General features: G+C 54.6%; 1 protein-coding gene across 4 annotated transcripts; it reads right to left on the reverse strand.

The window, feature by feature from the left end:
• Nucleotides 1-1,399: 1,399 nt before the first annotated feature.
• On the reverse strand, nucleotides 1,400-23,528 carry Cluh (CLUH binding protein of NUMT mRNA). Of its 4 annotated transcripts, none has more exons than XM_087191599.1 (26): nucleotides 23,188-23,528; nucleotides 15,937-16,139; nucleotides 14,755-14,926; nucleotides 12,892-13,035; nucleotides 12,599-12,723; nucleotides 12,358-12,512; nucleotides 12,131-12,256; nucleotides 11,731-11,878; nucleotides 11,439-11,531; nucleotides 9,508-10,202; nucleotides 8,572-8,795; nucleotides 8,318-8,419; nucleotides 8,059-8,159; nucleotides 7,162-7,314; nucleotides 7,016-7,078; nucleotides 6,657-6,901; nucleotides 6,365-6,449; nucleotides 6,020-6,173; nucleotides 5,799-5,938; nucleotides 4,839-4,919; nucleotides 4,636-4,761; nucleotides 4,433-4,554; nucleotides 4,081-4,174; nucleotides 3,858-3,992; nucleotides 3,696-3,769; nucleotides 1,400-2,893 (listed from the first exon to the last, which is right to left on the reverse strand). In XM_087191599.1, exons 1-26 carry the CDS (start codon nucleotides 23,285-23,287, stop codon nucleotides 2,707-2,709), a joined length of 4,047 nt encoding a protein of 1,348 aa, XP_087047725.1. In that variant the 5' UTR covers nucleotides 23,288-23,528; the 3' UTR covers nucleotides 1,400-2,706. The 4 variants fall into 4 exon arrangements, with proteins under 4 accessions (XP_087047725.1, XP_004857247.4, XP_021093952.2 ...); XM_004857190.4 differs by having other exon boundaries at nucleotides 8,318-8,422; nucleotides 23,188-23,450; XM_021238293.2 differs by lacking the exon at nucleotides 23,188-23,528 and adding an exon at nucleotides 19,045-19,627.
• Nucleotides 23,529-23,723: the final 195 nt, after the last annotated feature.

The raw sequence follows: 23,723 nt of genomic DNA on the forward strand, positions 1-23,723 counted from the left end.
TACTGAATGAGCTCTTCTGGCCCTCTTGTCCAGTAGGTTGTGAAGATCTTCAACATTTTTTTCAAGTTTGGTTGAGCTGTACTAACATACCCAGACTACTTAGCTGGTGTCCTTAGTGTTTCCAGGGTGCCCTTGAAATTTCCAGCCTCAGGTACAAAAGAACAGATGTTAAGGTAGTGGCTCTTTTCTTAAAATGCAGCTGTTTTTTCTGCCTCACATTGGGAGTAGCTTCACCTGAAGAGAAGCTGGGCTTCTGAGCAACTTGCCTGAAATTAGGATAGCCTAAATGTTGCGGCTCTTCCATTTTTGTTTTCTTGTTGGGCTTTTCTCTTCTCCCCCAAGAATGAGAGCCAAGTGTTGGGACTGACAACTTTCCTAAGAGTAGAATTACACCTTTAACTTCACCATCCTGAAGTGTGCTGTTAAGTATTCTGTTAAGTATTCAAAACCTACGGTGCTTCACACAAAAGCCTTCCAGAATTCATGGCCATGCCTGTCCCTTAATGGAGAGCAAGGGACAGGAAAGTGGAAATCAGTGCTGCATCCTGGGTGTTGTGGCTCTATTCCTGCTAAGTCTGGTGGAAACTGACACAGACAGTTCTCAACCAGAATCCTCTAGGACTGATTCTACCACCACCACCCTCAGCCATCCAGATCACCTGGGATTTTGTCAAAAGTGCAAATTTTAGGACCTCACCTCATAGGATGGATTCCTGCAATCTAAATGACTTCCAAATGATTCAACTTTTGACTAAGGAAATTTGGGCAGAAGTTGCCCCACAGCTGAGATTCCAAAATGTGGGAGGAGGGGGTGGCTCAGTGGTGGGTAGGCCTGGATCCCATCCCCTGCACCATCCAAGGCATTCAGTGGTCTGTGGGGGAGGGGGCAGGCTGGCTGAACAGCAGCCACTACCATGTTTCAACTTCCCCTCCTTAGGCTCCTTCCATACCCTCGTGTCACAGGTCTGCTCCTCAAGCCCACCTAGTAGGGCTCCTCTTGCTCTCATTTCATTAGTTTTCCACCTTCCACTAGCCCTCTCTAAACACTTAGGTTTTAACACTAAGAGAACCTCCCTGCTCCATTCTAATCCTCTTAAACCTTTTGGGGAGCGATGCCCAATCTTGCCAGTCACAAGGGCAGGTACCTAGCCAGCTCAGGGTACAGTGATTTAACACCAGCAGGCCCAGGGCCTGGTCCCCTCTGTAGCACCCCTCCCCCACAGACAACCCAAGGATAAGCCCCAGCTGAGTGCCTGGGTCTCTGCCCCCTTCCCTCTCAATTCAGTGACATGCATATAACCTTGAATTTGACCTAATTTATACAATCATTTGGCAACGTTCTGACAACAGCCTTCACTTAAGACAGAATTTTAGAGAACATGCAGGTAAAGCTGGAGCAGAAGGTTTCAAAAACTCACTTTATTCCAATGTGAAATGAAGACGTGATGGTTTAAAAACAAGAAAAAGTTCTTGATCAGCTGTGGGGATGCCTCTTGCTAGCTCATGCCCACTCCCTTTGAAATAAGGTGGCTGAACAGACCCTACCCACAAGCAGCTCTCCGGAAAGCCCCAGGCAGAGGCCAGACCAGGAACAATTTCCTCAGAGGATCCCCCCCCCCCCGCCCCCGCAGGGGTCCAGTAGGGGGCACAGAGAAGCAACACAGGCAGGCAGGGAGAGCGCAGCTGGGGCTGGTGGGAGGCCTCACCATCCCTAGGGCTACACTCTAGAAGATGCTTGTATGGCAAAGACCAGGGAGAGAGCTGGGCTCCATAGAGGTGACAACCACTCCTTTCTATACCTTCTTATTTCCCCTCAGGATCCACGATTCAGCCCATTCCCCAGCCCCTCACCCACCCCACCCCCACTGTGCGTTAGGCAGCTCAGGTTAAAATGGGGAGGATACATTCAGTCTGTGGCCCCCAAGGCGATCCCCACCTGGGGTGCAGGGAGTTGAGAGGCAAGGCATAGCTTGTGGCAGTACCTCCTGCTGGGCCCAAGGGCAGACAGGTAGATCTGGGCAACTGGGTATCTGGGGGTCCACCACCGCCGTCCCCTTCCCCCTCACTCTGAAGCTACAGCCAGGCCAGGCTCAATCATTAGTGAAGCCACTGCAGCGTTCATCTTGCCACAGAACTAAAGTGCACTCCACAGCCTTGCCATAGAGCTCTGGCTCCCCTCCCAGGACACAGGAAAGTCCCCCATAGTTTTTTGGCTTAAGACCTGGACTTTTAAGTCAGGCTGGGCCCAGGGGTAGTGGCAGCAAAAGCAGCAGCCATAATGTCAAACATACAAATGACCTGAGAAATCGCACCTGCACGTCATTCACTCAGAACTGACTGGGGACTATGTACAAGTTAGGAGAGGGATCAAGACACTCAAAGGGCGTGGGTACACTCACACACACATGCTGGAGGGTGGGGCCTGAGGGGCACCTGCCCCCAGCTGGAACCGATGCCCACACACTCCATTCACGTGTCTTCAATGAGGCCTCTGCATCATATATTCATAGAACCAGTGCAAAACATCTTTTGGGGGGCAGGTAAGCCAGGCCAGGGTCCCAGGAGGATGCTGGGGTAGGGTAGGGTTGGAACATGGAAGAACAGGGACTGGCTTTTCCTCTCCCAATCTGCAGGGCATGGCCCCTTCTCTTGAAGTCTGAATCACTGGGTAATGGGGCCGCTGACTGTCCGTCTGTCTCTCCCTTTCTACCCCTGCAAGCTTGGGGAAGAAGGGTCCTTGGGAGCCTGGGGCTGGGAGCCCAGGTCTTCTGGGGCCCCTGCTGGCTCAGGCTCGGTGGCTGTGGGCTCCTCGGCTTTATCCCTGTTTTTGCTGGCCTCCTGGAGCTGGTGCCGCCGTGCCACTTCGGCCTTCAGATTCTCCAAGTCTTTTTGGCTGAGTGGAAGGAGAAGGGTGAAGATGGGGGTCAGAGTAACCTGGGCCACACACTTCCTGCTTGCTTTGGTTACACTTACATTTGGGACATGGTCAAGCTCTGAACTTTACTTAGAGAGAGATGTGTGGAACAAGTGTTTCCCTCCCCAAAACAGAAAGGTTCCTAAGTGCTAAATACAAGCTCCATGCACTTGACAGGTAAGGCTCCTACAGTTCAATTTGGCTGCAACTTCTGGCCCCTCCTACGGCAGGTTAGGTGCGGGAAAACTGAGAGGGGAGTGCAGCACTATGGGCTGACCAAGCCCATTTCTCACCCTGTAGCAGGGAAAAGGTGAAGGGAGGGCTCCCAAAGGCAGCACTGCCTGCAGGCCAGATCCTCAGCATTTGCTTACAAGGTACACACCTGGGACAACAGGCTGCCGGAGAAGGTATGGAGCTACCTTCTATGTACTAGATATGAAAGACTTTTTGCCAAGCTACATTGCTGAGTGAGAAACAACAAAAACCTATGTGCATGATATGCTACAATTTTGCATAAAAAGATGAAAACAGGGCTGAGGACATATCTCAGTGGTAGAGCTTGCCTAGATGCGTAAGGCACTGGGTTTAATGCTCAGTACTACAAAAAACAAAAGAAAAAAGACTACAGCTATGTATTTACTTTATTTTCTGCTTTCTGGCGTCAGAAAGATCTTTATCACCAGCTCTGCTATTCAATTCTGAGCCATGTCAGTGTATCATGTGATTTAAAAACCTGAAGGCCACCTTCCCAGTGAAGGAGAGCAGAGGAGAAGGGCCTCACCTGAGAGGAATGAAGAGGATGCCATTGATGACGTTGAGCTGCTCCAAGACACTGGCCATGCTGGGAGCTGTGAACTGGGCGGGGTGGGGGGAAGACCAGCCAGTGAGTGAGGTCAGGAGGCCAGGGTGGGCCCACCATGCCACTCATGCTGCCCAGGATTACCTTGAGGGGTGGGATGTTGGCGCTGGAGCCATTGCGGTAGATCTCGTTCATGGTGCGCTGCAGGGCCACAGCCTGCTGGGTCAGGCACTTGAGGTACTCAGAGCTCTCCTTGGTCTTCTCGTGGTCCTCACCCAGCTATAGGGACAAGGGTACAAAGCAAGGGGGAGTCAGGGCTGCTCCCAGCCCACAGCCACAGCCCCACACAACCCCCATGGCAGCCCACCTGGGTCTTGTAGATGGTGTAGCCTTCCTTCTCGTGCTGCAGTGCCGACCGGAACTCAGCTTTGCTTTCATAGACCCGGGCCACAAGGTGGTGGCTGTGATGAGGTACAGCATGCAGAACAAAAAAGGAGGGAAGTGAGTGGATAGGGAAGGGAGTCCTTACGGGCTAGGGAGAGTCTGTTTTCCATCTCTCCCTGGAATCCTCCTGAGGGAACTACACAAGTCAGGATGCAATGAAGAGGTAGAAATTGAGAGAAATTTTCTCAGCAGTCAGACAAAGACAGAGCACCAGGTGCCTCCCCCGCCCCAAGAGGTCCCAGGGAGTCCAGGGGCCTATGCTGGCCCTGCCTCACCTGAGGGCCACCTTGAGGGCCTTGGGCCCATGGTACTTGGTGCTGACAGCCAAAGCATTCTCCAGGAAACGCAGTGATAGGTCGTACTCCATCACACCATGCAGCACCAGCCCAATGTTGTTCTGGGGACAGGAAGGCAGAGACCTGGTCAGCACTTGCTCCCCTGGACTGAGGCCGGCCCACTCCCCGTTCCTAGCACTCACGTCCAACAGTGCCATCTCAGGGTGGTCCTCCCCGAACACGAGCAGCATGAGGTAGCGGGCGCGGTACAGCAGGCTCAGGGCCGTGGACAGCTGGCTGCTAGCGAAGCAGTACAAGGCCAGGTGCATCTGCGGGTAGGGCCGTGGTGGGTCAGGGCAGCTGCAGCGGCCGCCCCCACACAGACCACTCTGGTGTGAGTACTCACGTATTCCTGGATGGTATTGGGATGCTCGATGCCCATTACTCGCTCGCTCATCAGCACTGCCTTCTGCTGGTTACTCAGGGCCTGGGAAAAGGGGAGTGTCAGTCCCTGGACATCCAGAGCTCCAGCTGCTCAGCCTTGGTAGCTCTGGCCGCGCTTTCTAGTCCTCCCTAACCCGAAGGCAGCAGAGGGTCCAAGAGGGGGTCATAACCAGCTCTTGTGACTAGACATCTACACCCCAGTGAGAGCTTCTAAAAAAAAATCAGTTGTCGTTAAGTTTCCTTGACTAACAAATCTAAACAAATACACACAAATCCAAAATTGCACTAAAAACAAAACTTTTTATAGACACACCTACACAGAAGGCAGCGGGATGGGCGACTAAAGCACACTGAGCCCAAAACATCCCCTAAGATCCCAAGGCCTCAAGGCCAGCAAGGCAGGCCGAACACAAGCAGGGCTGGGCTGGGCTGAGGCTGGTTACCTGGCCATGCACCCTGCCCACTCCGGCAGGCCACAGGATGTTAAAGGGGACAACACGACACTCTTGCACCTTCCACATGGCGCCCATCACAGGCTAGGTATCATGCCACACATGGCAGACACAGAATCTCAGAATTGACCCTTGCACATGTCCCCGAAAGTGGAGGCCCCAAGTTGTCATTTACCTACTGGATTAGAAGATGGGCAGCTCCCAAGGACAATGAATAAGGTGGAGCTGGGGGCCACTCAGGGAACATGTGCCTCCTGGGGGTCCCTAGACCCCACCTACTCCGTAGAGGGACGCCAAGAGGTGCAGCCTCCTGCTACCCCCCAACCCCAGCAGGGACTCAGGTCCCACAGGCCTAGACGGCCACCTCCTGCTGCTGCAAGAGGTGACAACACAGTCCCAGCCCCATCATGCACCCTGCCCGCCCCCCGGCCCCCAGCCTGTGACCCAGCCAGGGTGCTCCAAGTGCCCACCTCAGCGTAGTCCCCCATGATGTAGTGGAGACGAGCCAGGAGGCGCAGGCAGGCACAGATCTCCACGTGCATAGCTCCGTATACATTGTTAAAGAGGTTCAGGGCCTCGTTGATGAGCTCACAACCCTCCTTCAGGAAGCCTGCAGGACAGCCCACAGGTGGCAAGGTCAGGGCTGGGCTGAGGTGGCCTGTGCCTCCCACTGCCCGACCTGGCCACGCACCCTGCTGCACTTTGGCCTGCCCACTCTGGAAGAAGTGGAAGGCATCCGAAGCCTTGGGATTGACATGCTTGACCACAGGGAAGATGTTGAGCATGTCCTCCTCAGTGAACGCAGGCTTGTGGCGGCTGTCAAAGCTGTACTCCTTCAGCAGGATCTGGGGGACAGGCCCAACACCCACAAACAGCCTCAGCCTCAGCCTCAGGCTCAAAGGGGCAGCATGTCTCAGCCCACAACTATGTGTCCACCCTCCAAAAAACCACCTTCTTCCATGACCCCAAGGCCATGGGCAGGACAGGTGTGCCCACAGAGTCAGGGGACACCAAGGACACTGTGACCTGTGCCCACCTGGATCCCGGTTTTCAGGGAGATCTCCCGCAGCAGTGTTATCTTCTGCAGGCCATAGGTCTCCACAGCCTGGTCCACAGAATCACTGAGGGAGGAGCAGGGACCCTGAACAGCCCAGCACCCATCCCTGCCCCTGCTGCCTGACAGCAGTAGTCGCCCACAGCCACTCTCACTCCCCTTTCTTCCCCCTCCCTGCCTGGTGACCAAGGTCCTAGATGCTGCCTGGGGGCCAAGCAGCACTGCCTGGTCTGCCTGGCCCCCAGCCCCCAGAACAGCCCGACTACACTCATACCACTCTAGGCTGAAGTCGAAGTAATTCTTGGCCTCCTGGCAGATGTTCTTCCAGAGCTCCTGAGGGGTCATGACAGCCCAAGCAGTGTTATCTGGAGCTCCCGGGGGCCGGTTTTTCCTCCTCTTGTTCCTCTTCTTGGAGAGCAGCTCATCGGCAGGTAGGTGGGCCACAGGGTTGGGGTAGGAGCTCAGGAAGCAATTGAGGAAGTGGCTGATGGCAGCTGAGAGGCCTGAGAGCTCCACTCCCTGGGAAGGAGGTTATAACCAGTATGAGGGTCCCCAGCCCCACTCAGGGCTCTTCCACAAGCCCTACACCACCCAGGGAGGCCCTGGCCAGGCTGGAGCAGGGCGAGGGAGTACCTGTAAGTACGTCTTAAAGATGTGCTTCGCTGAGCGGGTAATGAGCTCTCCAATGCCAATTTTCTGGAAGGATTTGAAGAGTAGCCTCTGTCAGGCCCTGGGCCGTCTCTGCCTGGCCCACCCATCTTGGACCCCGCAGCACTCACATGGACATGGTCCAGCTGGTCACGGGCTGGGCTCCGTAGCACCAGGTCCAGCACCTTGCCCAGGTAGCGCATATTGATGCCACGCTGGCGCATTGCCTCAGCCAGCGTTGCCCCGTCCACGGGCAGCACTGCATGCTCTGCACAGTCCTTCACCTGTGGAGTGCAGCAGGTCATGGCCCCGCTCCTGGGACTTCCCAGGGGCTCATGCTGCCCTGACCCCAAGGGAAGTGAGGTCTGAGATCCCAACCCCCAGGCAGGAAGAGGGAAAGAGACAAAGCCACAGCAAGGCCATAAGAACTTGTCCCCAGCCTCCCATGGGAGCACAGGAAATAGGGGCCATCACCTCTCCCACAGGAAGGAGGGCTGGGCCCAAGGGTGAAGAACCACTGCCCAACAGGTGGCAAAGGCTCCATTCTGGCCACAATGGACAGAGCAGAGGTGACCAGCTGGGGCAGCAGCTTCACCCCTACCCATGTGCTGAGCCTTGAAGGCTCAACAACCTGAGACAAGATTGCCACCTGGCTGCCAGGCTGTCTGTTTTAGAGAGTGGCACGTCAGCCAAAGTCATAGGCATGAACCCTGTGGAGATGAGGAGGACAGGAACCCCCAGGCCAGCCTCCCACAACATGAAGCTTAGACCCCCAGACCCCCAGCCTCAGCAGGCCAGGGCCTAGCCTGTGCCTGATGCCTCCTATGATCTTGTAAGATCGGGTTATCTGTCTAAATGGGCATAATCACTCGCCTGGTCAAAGGCCAGGAGGCACTAAAGAAGCTGACCCTGTGAAGGGTCCATAGAGCTTGAGCCCAATAAGGAGCCAAATGAGACACCAGGGCCCAAAAGAGGCCCCTCAGGGCAGGACTGCTCCCTCCCTGGTGCCCCTTGGGTCACTCCCTCACCAAACCAGGGATCTGGCAGGAGAGCAAGAAGGCAGCTGCATCTTTGAGCAGCTGCTTCTGGTCCCGAACTTCATCCTGGCAGGACTCGGGGAAGCGAACCCCTAGGGGAGGAAGAACAGTGGCATAAGGCAGGCAGGCAGCAAGTGGATGCTGCCTAGGCTGGTATAGCAGTGCTCAGATGGGCACAGTGGCCCACCACATCCCGGATGTTCTGCCACAGCCCTGCAGGGCTCCTGTTTGGACCATATCTACTGCTTGCCTGGTGAGAAGATGTCAGGATTGAAGCGAATGTCGAAGGCCGTGCTGCTGATGGAACCAACAGCCTTGCACGCATTGCGTATCACCTCCCGGCTTCGGGGGTCTGCTGTGAAGACACGGCATGATGGGAGGCAGCCCCACTCCACCACCACCAGCGAGCCAGCCTGCCTCTCTCAGGGGCCACATTATGAGCCATCCTGGCAAAACCAGCTGCCAGGGCAGGCTCAGAGCTCCCGATATCCACAGCAACCCCACCTGTGCTGTCGTCTGAGGCGATGGTCTCTGCCAGCTCCTTCACCTTGGCCAGCCCACTAGCACTACTGCCCTCCTCCTCACTTCCCGCCTCGGGCCCCAGAGGGTCTTCAGGCTTGGACTCCGGGGAGGGAGGACTGCCATTTTCCAGTGAGGTGGAGGTCTCCACCTTGTTGGCCTTCTGCTGCATTAGCTGCAGGGCAGCCAGCTTCATGAACAAGAGGTACCTGCAGTGGGGCAAACAGAACAGAGCAGGGACTGGGAAAGGGGTATTGGGTAGCTTTGCTAGCCTGCCAACTTCCTGCTGGCTACATGGACCAGAGCCAGGCCCCAGGCTCCTGGCTTGCTGGGGTTAGAGCATGTTGGGGCTGGGTACCCTGCAGGCATGGGGACACATCCTGCCTATGAATGCCATATGAATGCACACATGTTCGTGCCAGCCCAGCAACTCTACCAGACAGCAGCAGGTCACAGCAAAACCAAGCTCTCCCCAGACAGGTAAGACAAGGTGTTGGGGCGGGGAAAAGGTTCTAGGCCAGGACTCTCAATAGTGATTATCACTGTCATCTGAGAAATTCAAGGTGTGGGACATTTGACATGGCTGACTCCTAAGTATTCAGGACACCAGCAGCACCAATACTGGGTGCACTACCTTCCAGCCCTGGCACTGTGACACTCAAATCCACTCTAGCAGATTCCAAATGTTTGTTAGGAGAACAGCACTGCTTCATCTGAGTCACTGGATTGGTGGCTTGCAGGCCTGCAACTGACCAAAAGCCCCCAGAATTCTGCTCCAGGAGCCTGAGGTCACAGACCACCAGGCTCTAACGCATGCGGCCAGAACTAGTCCTTCTTCACTTCCCAAAACCTCTCCCTCCCAGACCTGGCCTCCAGGCAGAGTCGGCATGGCCCTACCCCGTTGCCCAGTAGTCTCCCCACCTGTGCTCCACAAAAGCATCCACCAGCTCCTGGCGCAGGCAGCAAAGCTTGTGCCGATGAGTGCGGGGGAAGCCGGCGCGGGCACACTCCTCAGGCAGCTCCTCACCCGGCACAGGCAGGAAGTTGAGGTCAGGAGGGAAGGTACGCAGCAGATCAAGGATGTAGTGGCGGCCATCATTACCAATGATGCCCTTGCACTCCACTGAGGAGCAGAGCTCCACCTCCTCATCACGATCATTGAGCACCCGGTGCCGCAAGATCTTTAGGGGCCGGCTGGTCCGCTCTAGCAGCTCCAGGTACCGTGGATGTGTCACCACTGTCTTGCCAAAGTCAATGGAGCCATAGATGACGCTCTGCTCCTGGTCCCGCTCCAAGATGCCAGGGATAATGGACTGAGCTGTGACCCGGTAGCCACGGTAGTCCACCACCACTGTGCCCAGTGTGTACAGCCCCTCCACGTCCACTGCATTATACGTGCGCACACCATTCAGGTCATTGGTGGGTGCCACATAGGCTGCCACATCTCCACCGAAGTCCTTGTAGTGGTCGCGGACGTCAAAGCCAAGGCTGAAGAAGATGTTGTTCCAAATGAACATCTGCATCTTGGTCTCCTCACTGGGGTTGATGGCCATCACATTGCCATCAATGACCGCCATGGCACCCCGAGTGGCTGCTGCTGTGAAATCACTGTGCACCTGGAAGGGGCCGACATCAGAAGGGTGAGAGGGGCTCTAACCGTGAGAGCCTCTCACTGCATCCTACCCTGGCATCCTCACCTCCATTGTGGAGGTGGCCAGGCCTGCCCTGGTAGCCCAGGGACTCTAGCTTCAAGTTTTCTCACACTCGAAAAGGGGAGGGAAAATCATTTTTTAGAAAATGTAAGGAGGGCTGGGGATTTAGCTCAGTGGTTTTGCCGCTTGCTATGCAGGCGCAAGGACCCGAGTTCGATCCCCGGAACCAAAAAAAAAGAAAAATGAAAACCTAAGGAGCATGAAGGGTGGAGCAGGTCTGGCACTCAGCAGTCATATGCTAGGTGAAGAGGGACAGGTGCCTGACTATACTGTATTGTATCCACTGTTACAAGCTGTCCTAAAGACCACAGGAGACAATGCCTATGCAATATTTGGCACAGCCCCTGGGCAAGTTAGCACCCAAGAAATTACAGCTCTTCATCTCACCATTATCATCTCTAGGCAGGAAAGATTACAGGAGGATTTTTTGTTTTTGTTGTTTTGGGTTTTTTTGGTACGGGGATTGAACTCAGGACCTTGCACTTGTGAGGCAGGCAGTGGCACCACTGAGCTACATCCCTGGTCCAAGAGGGTTAAGTAACTATTTTTCCTCATTTCTATGTTACTAACAAATTTTTAACCTGCTACTAACAATTTTTTTTTTTTTTGGTACCGGGGATCGAACTTGGGTCCTTGTGCTTGTGCAGCAGGTGGCGAAACTGCTGAGCTAAAAAGCCCTGGCCGACTAACAATTTTTTTTTTTTTTGGTACTGGGGATCGAACTCGGGTCCTTGTGCTTGCAAGGCAGGCAGTGGAACCACTGAGCCAAATCCCCAGCCCAGACTAACAATTTTTTAATTGCTATGTAGATGTGCTATCTCCCCAGAGGGTCACAAAAGGTCAGCATATGCCCAGGCAAGGGCCTCATGTGGTCAGTGGAGAGCGGAAAGCTGGATGGACCTTGACACTCAGCCCAGATGGGAGGTAGGTCCCCTCCTTCCCATGGGATCAAAGTCTCAAAGACACCTGAAAAAGGAACTAGTGTGGGCTGCTAGAGGCAGAACACCCTACAGGTACCCTGATCAGCCTCCGAGGCTGGGCCAGAACCAGCTTGTGTTACTTTCCTCCTGTCCACAAGAAGACCAGGTGACAGGTGACAGGTGGACCCAAGGGTTGCCAGTCATGCAGGGCTGCAGGCACCTTGAATATGGCTCTTTCCCGAAGCAGCCGTTCAGGCAGGTTTTTTCGGGGAAGCTCCCTCGTTGTCTGCAGCTCCTCATTCCAGTCCCGGGTCTGCAGAGGGACCGGGGAGGTGGACTCAGGCTCAGCCTGTGCTACAACCTGTTCTGGGCAGTCCCTTCATTCACGTCCTTGTGAACATCTCCCCAGGCTCCCAAGTGAACAGACAGGTGGATGGAGCCTCCTGGGAGGTGCACAGAACAAGCTGGGCACCAGGAGAGATGTACAATGGTGAAGATGGGGCCAGCCTCACCTGTCCAGGAATGTGTTCTTCGTAGCCCAGCCTTGAGGTGTAGGCATCCTCCGCCCGCACACAGTCTATGGCATGCTCCGCCTGGGGGGCTGTCCAACTGTACACCTGGAACGGGGTAGCGATCCTCTCGAACGGGTGGCGCTGGACCCTGTGTAAGCAGGGGAGGGGGAGATGGGGCAGCCCACCAAGCTCAGAGCCCAGGTGTGGGTCCCTTCCTCGCCAAGGACCATGCTGTTCCACTGTCTCCTGGCCCCAAGATGCTACCCTCAAGAGCCAGAGAGAAGCAAACAGGGACCTCTCCCAGGGCTACAGTCTCCTCTAAATGGGGACTGGGGCCACCATGTTCAGGCTGGCAGTTCATGACCACGTGACCCAAGACAGACAAGCACACAGGCACTACCTTTTCTTCTGCAGCACAGCAAAGTTTTTTTTGAAGGTTGGGCTGATCTGGTTGAGCAGCTCCACTAGGGAATGGCTGAGGAAGCGGGGACTGGCAGGCTTGGGGTTGAAGTGGTAAGCTGTAGACCTGTAGGGAGACAGTCACAGAGCAGGTGCCCTGAACATCTGTCCTCAAACCCAGGGCTGTTTGGGGGTAAAGTGGAGGGGGTGGGATGGATGATGACTCACTGGTTCAGGTAGAAGCCCCGTGTGGATGCAGTGATGCTGACTTGTCGGTCCTCAGCTGTGATCACAAACAGGTACATAAGGTCCCCGTGCATCTTGCGGTTCCCAGGGGGCGGATTCCAGCCGCTCATGGTGAGCACTTTCAGACACTGCAAGGGCTGCATAAATGGCTAAGCATGAGAGGCCCAGGCCTCCCAGTGGGGACCTCCATCAGGGACCCTGCTGCTCCCTCCAGGAGTCCCACCTTCCAGTCACGGTTCTGGGGCTGCAGGGGACACAATGGCCGCTCCCGGCTTCCTGGTAGGATGTACTCAGGCGGTGTACAGTCGATGGGGTCCATCTCCAAGCCTTTCTTCCGCTTCCCGCTGTCTGAGGGACCCGAGACCAGTGGTCAGCCTGGGCCCAGCCAGCTCCCTGCCTCAATGTGGCCCTGGTCTGAATGCCTCAGACTCACACCTCCAGGAGAGAAGGCCTGCCCCCCTTTACCAGCCCCTCTGCCCAAGCCCAGCTCCAATGCATCCCTCAACTCTCCCGCACCTCCCAGGTCGCCGTCGGTGAAGACACTCAGGAAGGACAAGGAGTTGCAGTCTACCCCATTGAAGGCATCAGATGGATCCAAGCTTTTGAGCAGGTCTCGGACGTGGCGCACATGGATGCGGGCCTCTCGCACTGTGTACGGCTCTGTCAGGGGGGTGGGGCAGAGGGTTACTAGGGCCGTTCCCAAGAACAACCTGCCCAGCACAGAGAAGTACTTGTAAGGCACTCTCACGGGTAGGTCTTGGCATTGTTTTGCCACACTAGAGATCAAACCCAGGGCTGGCAGGCACATGCTAGGCAAGCCCTCTACCACTGACCTACATCCCTAGCTCTTTATTTTTCAAAATGGGGTCTCGCTAATTTGTCCAGTCTGGACTCAAACTTGGAATCCTCCTGCCTCAACCTCCCAAGCAGCTGAGATTACAGACATGTGCCCTTCACACCTGGCAATGTAGTCATGGGCTTCTCTTTTCTTTTTTATTCTTTCAAGTACTGAGGATTGAATCCAGGGCCTGGTGCACGCCAGGCAAGCACTCTATCACTGAGCCACAGATCAAGCCTGAGTAGTTTCTATTTTCAACTTTAAATCTTTATTTTCAGTGCTCACTTCGCCAGCACATAAACTAAATCCTTATTTTCAAATTCAACTATGAAGCCAGGCATGGTAGTACACACCTGGAATCCCAGCACTCTGGGAGACTGAGGAAGATCACAAGCTTGAGCCCAGCCTGGGCAACTTAGTGACTTTAAGAGACTCTGTCTCAAAACATGAAAAAGAGATGGGAAGTTCGATTCCCGGTACCAAAAAGGAGAGGAAAAAAAGAGAGAAAAAAAATAAAGTAATGGGGATGCAGCTCAACTTGAAGGTCCTGTGTTCCAACCCCAATACCAAGAAAATAAATAAATAAATAAATATTTAAAATCCACTATGAACACAGAAGCTGGAGTTCTGGTTTTAAAACACATATGCACAAACAAACAAAGAGCCAGGCATGGCTGCATATCCCTATAATCCCAGCATTTTGGAGGCTGAGGCAGGAAGATCACTAAAAGTTCAAGGCCAGCCTGGGCTACATTGTGAGTTCAAAGCCAGCCTCAACTACATGGCCAGACCATCTCAAAAAAATAAAAATGCATCCTTGATCACAGTGAAAGACCTTTCCACCAAGTACCCCTTGAGGCCCTCACAGCCCAAGTGGCCCACAAAAGCCACTTCCTTCCTTCCTATTGTCTGGTGCTCAGGGGAGCAGGGTTTGTGGAGCTTCTGGGCCTCCAGAGCCTCAGTCCTATTTTCAGCAACCCTCACTCAGGGGCAGCCTGAGGACTTCACTCCCAGGACCCCCAACTTCAAACCACTCCATAAGGTTCACTTTATGGGACTGTAATGGGAGTTTTTTTTAGGGGCAGGGAGAGATTCTGTGATCAACTCTAGGCACAGGTGAGTCAGACTTTGTCCACATTTGCTCTGAAGCTCACAGGCCCTGGGAACCTGAGAGTCACAGCAACTTTTCTTTTACAACCAAATCAGTCTCACCACACCAAAGGGGAAGGCTTTGCCCTGGGCCTGACTTCCCTCAAGAACTGTGAAGTGTTGTAGTTTTCTTAACAGACTTATCTGTCTTTACGGAATATGACAGGGTTGACTTAAACCCTGGCTTAGGACTGACTGCCTTTTTAGAATGAAGACTCTGGCCTTTATTTAGCCTGTGGACCATGTAGTTGGAAAGTGAAGGTGTGACGGCCTAAGCAACAGACCTGTGCTCCAGTGCCACCTCCACATGCTCAGCTGTGACCGTAGGTGTAGTGTTATCTGGCCTGCCTCCACAGGCCGTCTCCTGGCAGACTGCTGACTTCTCCACTAACCTTCCACCACGCGGAGCACCGAGCCCTCCTGAAGCCCTTCAACGCTGCGCAGCTCTGAAAAGTGATCCAGCATGTTGCTGTCCAGATGCAACGAGAAGCAGGTACGGTGACATGTGTCTTCACGGTCCATGAGCACCTGGTGGATTTCCTGAACCATCTCCTGGGGAGACACCTGTCAGGGAGAAGGCCCCAACCACCCTGGTAAGAGGTCACACAGCAGAAAGCAAGGATATAACCCCTCTCTCAAAGCCCAAAGTACCTTGGTCTCTAGATTACATACCTAACATACTCTGTTTCCCACTTTTTGGCTTTTAAATTCCAAGCCTAGTTGGCAGGTATCATTTCCGTCTGCATCCATGCACGCAGGACAGAGCCTGGTCACTGCCCTAGACCTAAACTATTACTATAGACTAAGAGCAATCTGAGCAGAGCTGCAGTTAATGGAAAAACAGGGAGAACAAGTAGTAATCTTGCTGGGTGTGGTGGTGCATGCCTATAATCCTATGCTTGGGAGGCTGAGGCAGGAGGATCACCATGAATTCGAGGTCAGCCTAGAATACACAGTGAGTTCAAGGCCAGCCTGAACTACATAGTGAGACCCTGTCTCAAAAAACAACAACAAAACAAAACAAAACAGCAATCTTGCCTTCTCCCAACACTAAGGTCCCCAGGGCAAGCGGCTTCTGCCTTCAAAGGGGTGCACTAGGGCCTGAGTTTGTGGATAGAGAGTACAGAAGAGGGCCTTACCTGGCTCTCTGATGAGTTCCCAGCCTGCAAGTTACCTCTGGATTGGCCCTAACCCTGGAGGCTCAGTACCACTCACCCTTTTGGCACAGGGTAAGATCATGGCTCAGTGAGAGATGACTTAGCTGAGGGAACAGAGCAAGAGGCTGGGGAGTGCTGGGACCAACACCACACAGCCACCACCACTCCACTCCCCAGTCAGGGCTGGCAGTCCCTGCTGGTAGCTGTCCTCTAGCACTGGAACCATGACCTGAACCTGGACTCAATTCCCTCATCCACCACACTAAATGAGACCCTGGGTAAGACCCAGGACCCTCAGTTTCCTGCCTGCAACATGGGGCCAGGACAAGGGCAGGGCTTAGCTTCCGGTCTGGTCTACCCTAGCAGACATAGGCACAGGCACAGGCCTGGTTCCCAGCATTTCTTTTTCCATCTTACCTGCAGGGAGAAGGGCTCAATCCCAGGGGCCAGGATCTTCACAGAAAAGCCTGTGTCCTGAATGACAATAACTTCCTGTCCGGTGGTCTCATCTCCTGGCTCGCCCTCATCCAGTCCATTTTCCTTGGGTGGGTTGGCCGCTCCCTCTTCCTTCTTCAGGCTCTCTGGGCAGTCCCCATTTAACAGCATGACTGATGAGGGATCTGGGGATGGTAAGAAAGGAGCAGAGTCAGCTGGGCCTAGTTGGGCCTGTGCCCTGTGGAATGGGGTCTCCATCTGGGGAAGGGTTTCTTGTTTATTTTTTATATTATAGTCTCACTATATAGTCTATGCTGGCCTTGTATTAGTTATTTAGCCTAGGCTGGCCTAGAACATGCAATCCTCCTCGCTTAGCCTCCGGAGAGAGGAGTTATGTTTTTGCTTCTTGCTCTGTGACCTCTTGCCCAGCTTATCATTAGATCTGTATGCCCTAACCCAGACATTACACCAGCTCAGCCCCTGGCACTCCCACAGTCTGTCTTCTCCTTTCCACATCCCGTGCCCTTCCTCCCCATCCACTGTTCCTCAGCCCACCTGTCTGGGTCCCTCCTGAGCATGCTGCCCAGCTCTAACTATCTCGCTTCTGAGTAACTATTAAACACCACTACTCATTTCCTCTTCCCCAACAAATGTGACACCCTCATCCATCTCGCTAGCCTGTCCTCTTCCAGTGGTCCTGAACCGTGGGCTAGGTCCTAGTCTCTCAGCATCCTTACCTCACCCTCTCCTATGGCTTCAAATACCCTTCTAAATGAAAACCCTTGTGCCCTTGCTCAAGCTTTTGTTTTGTGGTTTTTTGGTGGGTTTTTTTTCTGAGACAGAGCCTCACTATGTAGTTCAGGCTGGTCTTGAATTCATTATGTGGGCCAGGCTGGCCTCAAACTCACCACAATTCTCCTGCCTCAGACTCTCAAGAGCTAGGATCACAGGTGATGCCACCACAACCAGCTTGCTCAAGCCTTTGAAAGGAGACATCTGTGACCCAGGCATCACCAAAAGCTCATCTTGTTGGGACAAAATTCATTTTCCCCCACAAACCAGCCCCTGCTGCGTAAAGGCCCCCTACCTTCTATCTACTCACCCAACCTAAACTCCAACCTGATCTATGGGCACCCACCTCTGCAGCCACTGCCTTGGTAGAGGCATTTACTTCTCGAATTTCAAGAGTGCCACTCCACCCAGAACCCTCTGATGACAAGACACAAGCTTAGGCCAGCAGTCCAGGGAACCTACTACCTACAGTCTCAGGTCTGCCAGCTCCTTCCTTCCCATCTCTGGCTTTCAGCTTATGCCATCCAACAGACCACTCCATCAAGCAAACTCCAGCTCATCCACCAAGTCATAGGTGAATAACCCCCTCAAAAGCCTGTCTAAATGACTTCTGCTGGCAGAATTGCCAGGGTGGCTATTTATACTAGCAGCTCCACTTGTATCTTCTGCCTTACTTACACTTAATGAAAAGGTATCAAATTAATGAATTAATTACTGCAAACCTAAAGCCAAGTCTAATATTCGTGAACAGCATCCAATTCCATGCTGTGGGGAGAGGGAAACAGGTGACAAAACTTCCCATTTCTCCCAGGCAATAAGGGAAACAAAGGAGGGGCCCCTCCTGCCCTAGCCAAGGTCTTCCTCCCAGAAACCCTCCAACTGACCACAGGCCTGCCTGGATGCCCATTTGGCAAGTGAGGACCCTAGTCCCAACATCTGCCTGTCAGCCAGACTGGCCTCCTTGGCTCTGAACTCTAGTTCCAGCTCTGAGCAGGGCTGGGTCCCCTACTAAAGAGAACAGCTTAATCAATGTTTGGATGCCAGCCCATCCTGTCCAGACTCCACTTCCCCTCCCTACCCAACCCTAGCCATCAGGAGTGGGAATAAGGTACATTCTCCAGAGCTCTGGGGTCTCTGTCCAAATATATTAGAACATGGAGCAGGGACCTCAGGAAAGGAGGTGGCCTAGCTCAGAGAGACGTGCCAAGGAATTGAGAAGAAGCTATCCTGCCTGTCTTATACCCCGCAACTCAGTGATAAATAGGACTTCCAGCCAGGTGCAGTGGCACACAATGTAATTCCAGCCCCTTGGAAGTTGTCTGAAACAGGAGGATTACAAGTTTGAGGCTAGCCTGGGAAACTTAGTGGGACCATGTCTAAAAATAAAATAAAAAGGGCTGGAAATGTGGCTCAGTGACAGAGCACTCACCTAGTGTGTGGAAGGCCTGGATGTGATCCCCAGCACAACCAAAACAAGACCTCCTAGTATTCAGATACAGTCCTTACCCCCCTAACTCAAATAAGGAAGTCTGAAGCCAGAAAGGTTTAGAGCCTGCCCAAGGTCACAGAGAGAAGGTCCTTAGATTCCCACTGCATGCACACCCATAGCTGCATTGCTCTCAATCCTGACCACCGTGGACCTCCAATAACAGAGCCTGTCACCCTTCTGTCCCCACCACACCCTCTGCAAACCTGAAGTGCAACTTCCAAGAACCACAGGATACAGAAGGACCTGTCTCTTCTAGTGAGTGACCTAGCAGCCCAGGCAAGGCAACCCCAGTACCTAGAAATGATGAGCCCTGCCCAAAAGTGAAAACTTGCCTGGCACTAATGACAGAGCAGACAGAGATAGGAAGGGCAGTAGCTGGTCAGCTCTCCAAAAGCAGTAAGAGGGATGGCAGAGCAGAGGAGCTTCTCCTACTGGGACCTTGAGAAAGGCTTTGGGCCCTCATTCAAGCAGTTTAAAGTTCCAAGGTCCCAAAAGTTGGATGTCAGATAGCCTCTGCTGCTTGGGGTGGCTGGAATAGGAGGACATGGGGCAGAGGGAAGGCAAAGCAAGTTGGTCCCACCCCCACCCTCTCCTTCCTACCCTAGAGACCTACACCCTGGGTGAAGGAGGTGCCTAATCCCTGGTCATATTTCAAGCAAATGTGGCCTGTTCCCCAGACTTCCTTTCCTAAGAACAACCAGGCCTACTTCTCTTTTCCCCAAGGGAGTCTGAAGGTCTCCCATCCACTAGATTAAGGCCAAGTGACCTCCCCTCATCAGCCAACTGGTTCACACAGCCCCACGGCACACCTGGTGTGGTCAGCAGCTGCCCTGTCCTCGGCTCTGGAGTCTCAAGACTGCCATGGCAGCAAAGCAGCCGGTCCTCCGGCCCAGGCCCAGCACTGCCTGTGTCCCTTGTTTCAGCCTCTGCCGCTCTCCTTGTCCTAACGCAGCTGGTAGGCCCCGGGCTGGAGCTCCGGCTGGCTTCGGGTTTCAGTGGGGCCAGGCCTGCTGGGGCAGCCCTGGGAAGGGCACACTCCTCCTGCCTTGCATTCTGTTCAAGGTCGCCCAGAAGGACGGCTGCAGACCAGGAGGCCCTGGTGGCTCCACGACCCCTGGGGGAGTTCTTATCAGTGCTCAGGCCCACCTCCATATGCGCCCCCAAAAGGGGGTTAGTGCTGCGGAAGCCATCAGGGGAGCTGGAGAACCCAGCATTTGGAGTACTTGGACCCCTCAGGATCAAGGGTCCTTGAGGCTGGCTAGCAGAAGCAGGGCCCAGCAAAGGAGTCCTCTCCTCAGCTCCAACCCCAGTGCAGGTAAGTAGGACAGCTTCAGCCAACTGCTGGCAACAGCTGGCACAGACCTGGGCCCAGGCCATGAGGTGGCCGTCCTTTTACCAGTCACACACTAAGCAACCTGCCTGCATCTTGATTCAAAGGACTGGCTAGGGCCTCTGGCTCCTGCTGCCCCCTCCAGGTGGCCTGGCAGCTAGCCCCTTTCTGAGAGTCACTGGTTTTGGTGAGGGGGGGACACTCCCCCCCACCCCGTCTCCCAGAGGACAACTGCACCTATGTCCCAGGCCTCCAGGCGTCACCAAGAAGCTGGCAAGCTCCCTCTTCCCTTCCCAGCAGCCTGTGCGCCACCAGGAGAAACCAAATGTCTCCCCTGGGGAAAACAGAGCTGGCAGCAAGAGGCCGAAGGCCATTGGGCTGTGGAGAAGAAGCATGCCCAGCCTCGCCAGGGCACCTTCCCAGGGCCTCTGACTTGTTGCCAGGGCCCAGTCAAGACAGCTCCGGCATCCATACTAACCAGCGTGGGGGTAGGGAGCCAGGCTTTCACTTCAGCCCTGCTCCCTGCCAGTCCTAGGGAGGCACTGAGCAGACTTTCAGCCTTTCCACAAACCAATGAAGGGTTCTTGGCCTAACAACCAGATGGTAAGAAGGGACAGTCCCAGAAGCAGGCCCTCTCCTCCTCCCCCATCTGAAACACTCCCTAACCCTCAACAGGAGTGGGTAGGGCAGGGAGGCTGGCAACGACCCCATAGGAGTACTGACACCACCTCCACTCCTGTTTCCATAGAGCTTGTGCTCTCTCCAGGCCCAGCCCACAACAGGTCCCTAAATCACATCCGTCATCCATCTCACTTTGAAGTAACTGGCTCCACAAGGATAGTAAGCAAGCTGTCACAGAGGAAAGAGGCACTGAAGCCAGGTGTATCAGATACCTAGGCCCACGCCTCTGAGTTCCACTCCCACTGAGCAGTCTACTGCCCCACTCCTGGGGGATCAGGCTGCAGCACCTCCTTCCTCCTTAACACCTCAGAACTCTGCCTAGGAGGCAGATCTAGTTCTAGCCAAAGGATCCTGGCTGGTCTCTATACCCCTGGCTCACTCCTCTCATATGGCAGAGAACAACTCTGAGAACCTGGGATTATTTCGGGAAATGGTAAAAGGCAGTTCTAGGCAGAATAGGAGCAAGTTGCCCACATTGCCCTTCGTGCATGTTCAAGCTCACAGTCCTCAGTCCCAAGTCTTAACTGGACAGATCGAAGTGAAGATAAAAAGCATACTCTGTTCTGGCTGGAAGCACAGGATCCCACTAGGTATAGACAGGAGCTGGACAAAAATCTTAGGCCCATGGCCTTTGTGTGCCTCCCCAGCCTAGCAGGAGACTGTGCCAGAACCAGGCCACACCCCACCAAGGCCCCAGCAGGTGAGCCTGCAGCAGGAAGAAGTAAGGCCCCCAAAGACAATTCACTCCATGCCAGAAACACAAGGATTCAAAGCAAGGGAGAAAGGCAAGCAGGGAGCCTATGAAAGACCCTGGGGAGAAGAGCACCTTTGTTTGCCTCTTCCTGTTCTACTCAGGCCAGGTCTTCAAGGTCTGAGGCTAACCTAGAGTTCCTCAAGCCGTCTGCCCAGACCCCATTCAAGAGAGCAGCTTTAGGATTCTCTTGGGGAGTTTATAAACCCTTAAACTCCTTGCCAGTTTCCCAGCTCCCTTCTCCACCCCCTCTGGCCTGTACTCCAGAGCCCTCCTCTAAGCAGAAGAAACCCGACACACCACTGTGAACTTGAAAAACCTGCCTGTTCTCTTAACCCCTAAAAGCTGCTTTATTCTTAAGATAATCGACCCTTGCCTACCTCCTCAAGGGTACCAGAGAGCCTTCTAGAGCTGGGGCCTGAGATCAGGGGACTGGGTTTTGATTCCCATATGGGAGCCTGCTGGTGAGGAGGGGCCTCCATCAAGGCTTTCTCCTTATAACAGATCCAGGCTGGCTGTAATGTGAGTCCCAGCTATCTATATACTAACCTTCTGGGGAAATGGGAGCCAAGGTCCCTACTACTAGAATGCCCCCAGTTTCCCCAGGATGAACAGCTGTGCTCTTTTCTGATCCATTCCAACCCTTTAAAAAGTCCCTCAGCCCATAGCTGAGAAGGGAACTCTCGCAGAAATCCTCCAACACTCTCCCCTCCTCATTCCCTGGCTCTCAGGACCTGATTCAAACCTACATGCATGTCTCAACTTCCTCTAGGGCAGCCTTGGCATGCTGGCCATGAGCTAGAAATATAAATAATCAACAAAACTGCTGTGTGACCTTGGGCAAGTCGCTTCATTTCTTCCAGTCTCTCTGCTGGAGGGGAAACCAGCCAGCCCCAACCTCTTATCTACCTGGCCCACTGACTCAGAACCACATCAGGGCAAAGCTTGGTAGCCTGGGCTTAACACCATTTCTCGGCCTTGTCTCCCAATTAGCAAAGCTGCCATAGCACCTGCCCCCAACTCAAGGTAAATCTGCTGTGATGGGGCACAGGGCCAGTGAGCTTGCCCAGTGTTATTACCATTCTGACTTTCAAGTCAGCCCCAGCCTACTCACTGAAGCTGGGAAGGGAGTAGATGATGATGGGCCCTGGAGAGAAAGAGATAAGGGGAGTTCTGTACTCCCACTGCCACAGGGCAGAGAACACCACAGTCCCTTCCTGGGCCCTGATGAAGACGTTGGAGACTGACAGCTGAGGAGCTGGGAAGGGGCCTCCAGCATAATGGCCAGAATCTGAGACATGGAAAATACAGAAGAGGCCCAGATGAAATGGAGAGAAGCAGGCCCCACCCCAAACAAGCTTCAGCCACTCCCAAAGCCATGGCTACACAGCCCCCATGGGGGAACGCTGGGAGCTCCACTCCACACTGTTGACCTTTGCCTTAAAAACAGCCACTCTGGTCTGACCCACTTTTCGCAATAAGGCAGGTTAATAATCAAGTTCTGGCACAAACACTTCCCCCTGCCAAGGAGATTGGTTTTGTCTCTATACACTGGCAGGGCCCCCCACCCGAGGTCAGACGAGATGGCCAACACCCTAGTGTGCAAATGTAGCTTGAAGACCTGGAGTCAACCCCTTGTCTCTGGAAATGAACCAGACAGAGAAGCCCCCTCAGAACCACCCCCAACTCACGCTCGTCACACAGACCATGCCTGGGAAGCGTCAAACTGAACCTCATTCGCAGAACTGCAGCCCTGGCTGCACGGGGAATGCCTGGGATCCAGACAGCTGGAGGGGGAACCTGATGAAGGTTGGACCGAAAGTGTGACAGTGACCCCAGAGGTCTCCCCAAGCCCGTGAGCGGAGGGGGTGGGGCCGCTGATTCTCTCAGGCTGCGGCGGGGATGCACCCTGAAACCGCGTGTGCGCGCACGTGTCCCCGTATCTAATACGCTCGGGCACCCGCCACAGCTGCCCTCTCCGAGACCTCAGATACGAAGCCCGAGCTGCAGCCGGGGGCGACAGTGAAGGTGACCTTCAGGGCGGGGGCGGCCCAGTGGAGGGCCCAGTGAGATGCAACCGAGCCTGGCGTAGAAAGAAGACAGCGGTCCCCGCGGAGTCCCGAACCCACCCGCCCGTCCAGCCCGGCCCGGCCCCCTGTCCGGATGCCCGTTGGCCCCGGCCCTGCTCACCGGCTGCGCCCGGCCGCCCCTTGCCACCAGCCTGCGAGCCGTGCTCCCGGGTGCTGTCGGCCCGGGCGGCCGCCGGTAACTCGTCCGTCTTGATAACCATCGTGGCGGGAGCGGGCGTCCGGCTCTGCTGTCCACGCCGTCCGCCGCGCCACTAACCCAAGTGCCCTGCGCACCGCGGCCGCTGCGGGAAGGACGGAGTCACCGGCCCACGTGGTGCGCGCTGTAGCCTTTGACCCCACCGCCGCTCCCTTGCCCCGCCCTCGCGCCCGGGGCCTGTCCACGGAGGCCCGCGAGGGACAAAACTTTCTGCGCCTCGCTGCCAGTCCACTGATGCAGTGACTTTCCCGAACGCCTTAAAGGCAACGTACCCTGACTCGAGGGAAAGAGGCTTCGTCTCCTTCTGTGGGCGGGGCTTAGGGGAGACGTCCCTACTATTTGCCCATTGGGCGGGCTCCGTGACCTTGGCTGAAGACTCCTCTAGGACTTCCGTTGCTAACCCTCCCCTCCCCAATGACTCTCTGCTTCCTAATGCAACT

Source organism: Heterocephalus glaber, unplaced genomic scaffold, assembly GCF_053883595.1.
Source record: "Heterocephalus glaber isolate CG9 unplaced genomic scaffold, H.glaber_assembly_v1.0 deba00001564, whole genome shotgun sequence".
NCBI lineage: Eukaryota > Metazoa > Chordata > Mammalia > Rodentia > Bathyergidae > Heterocephalus > Heterocephalus glaber.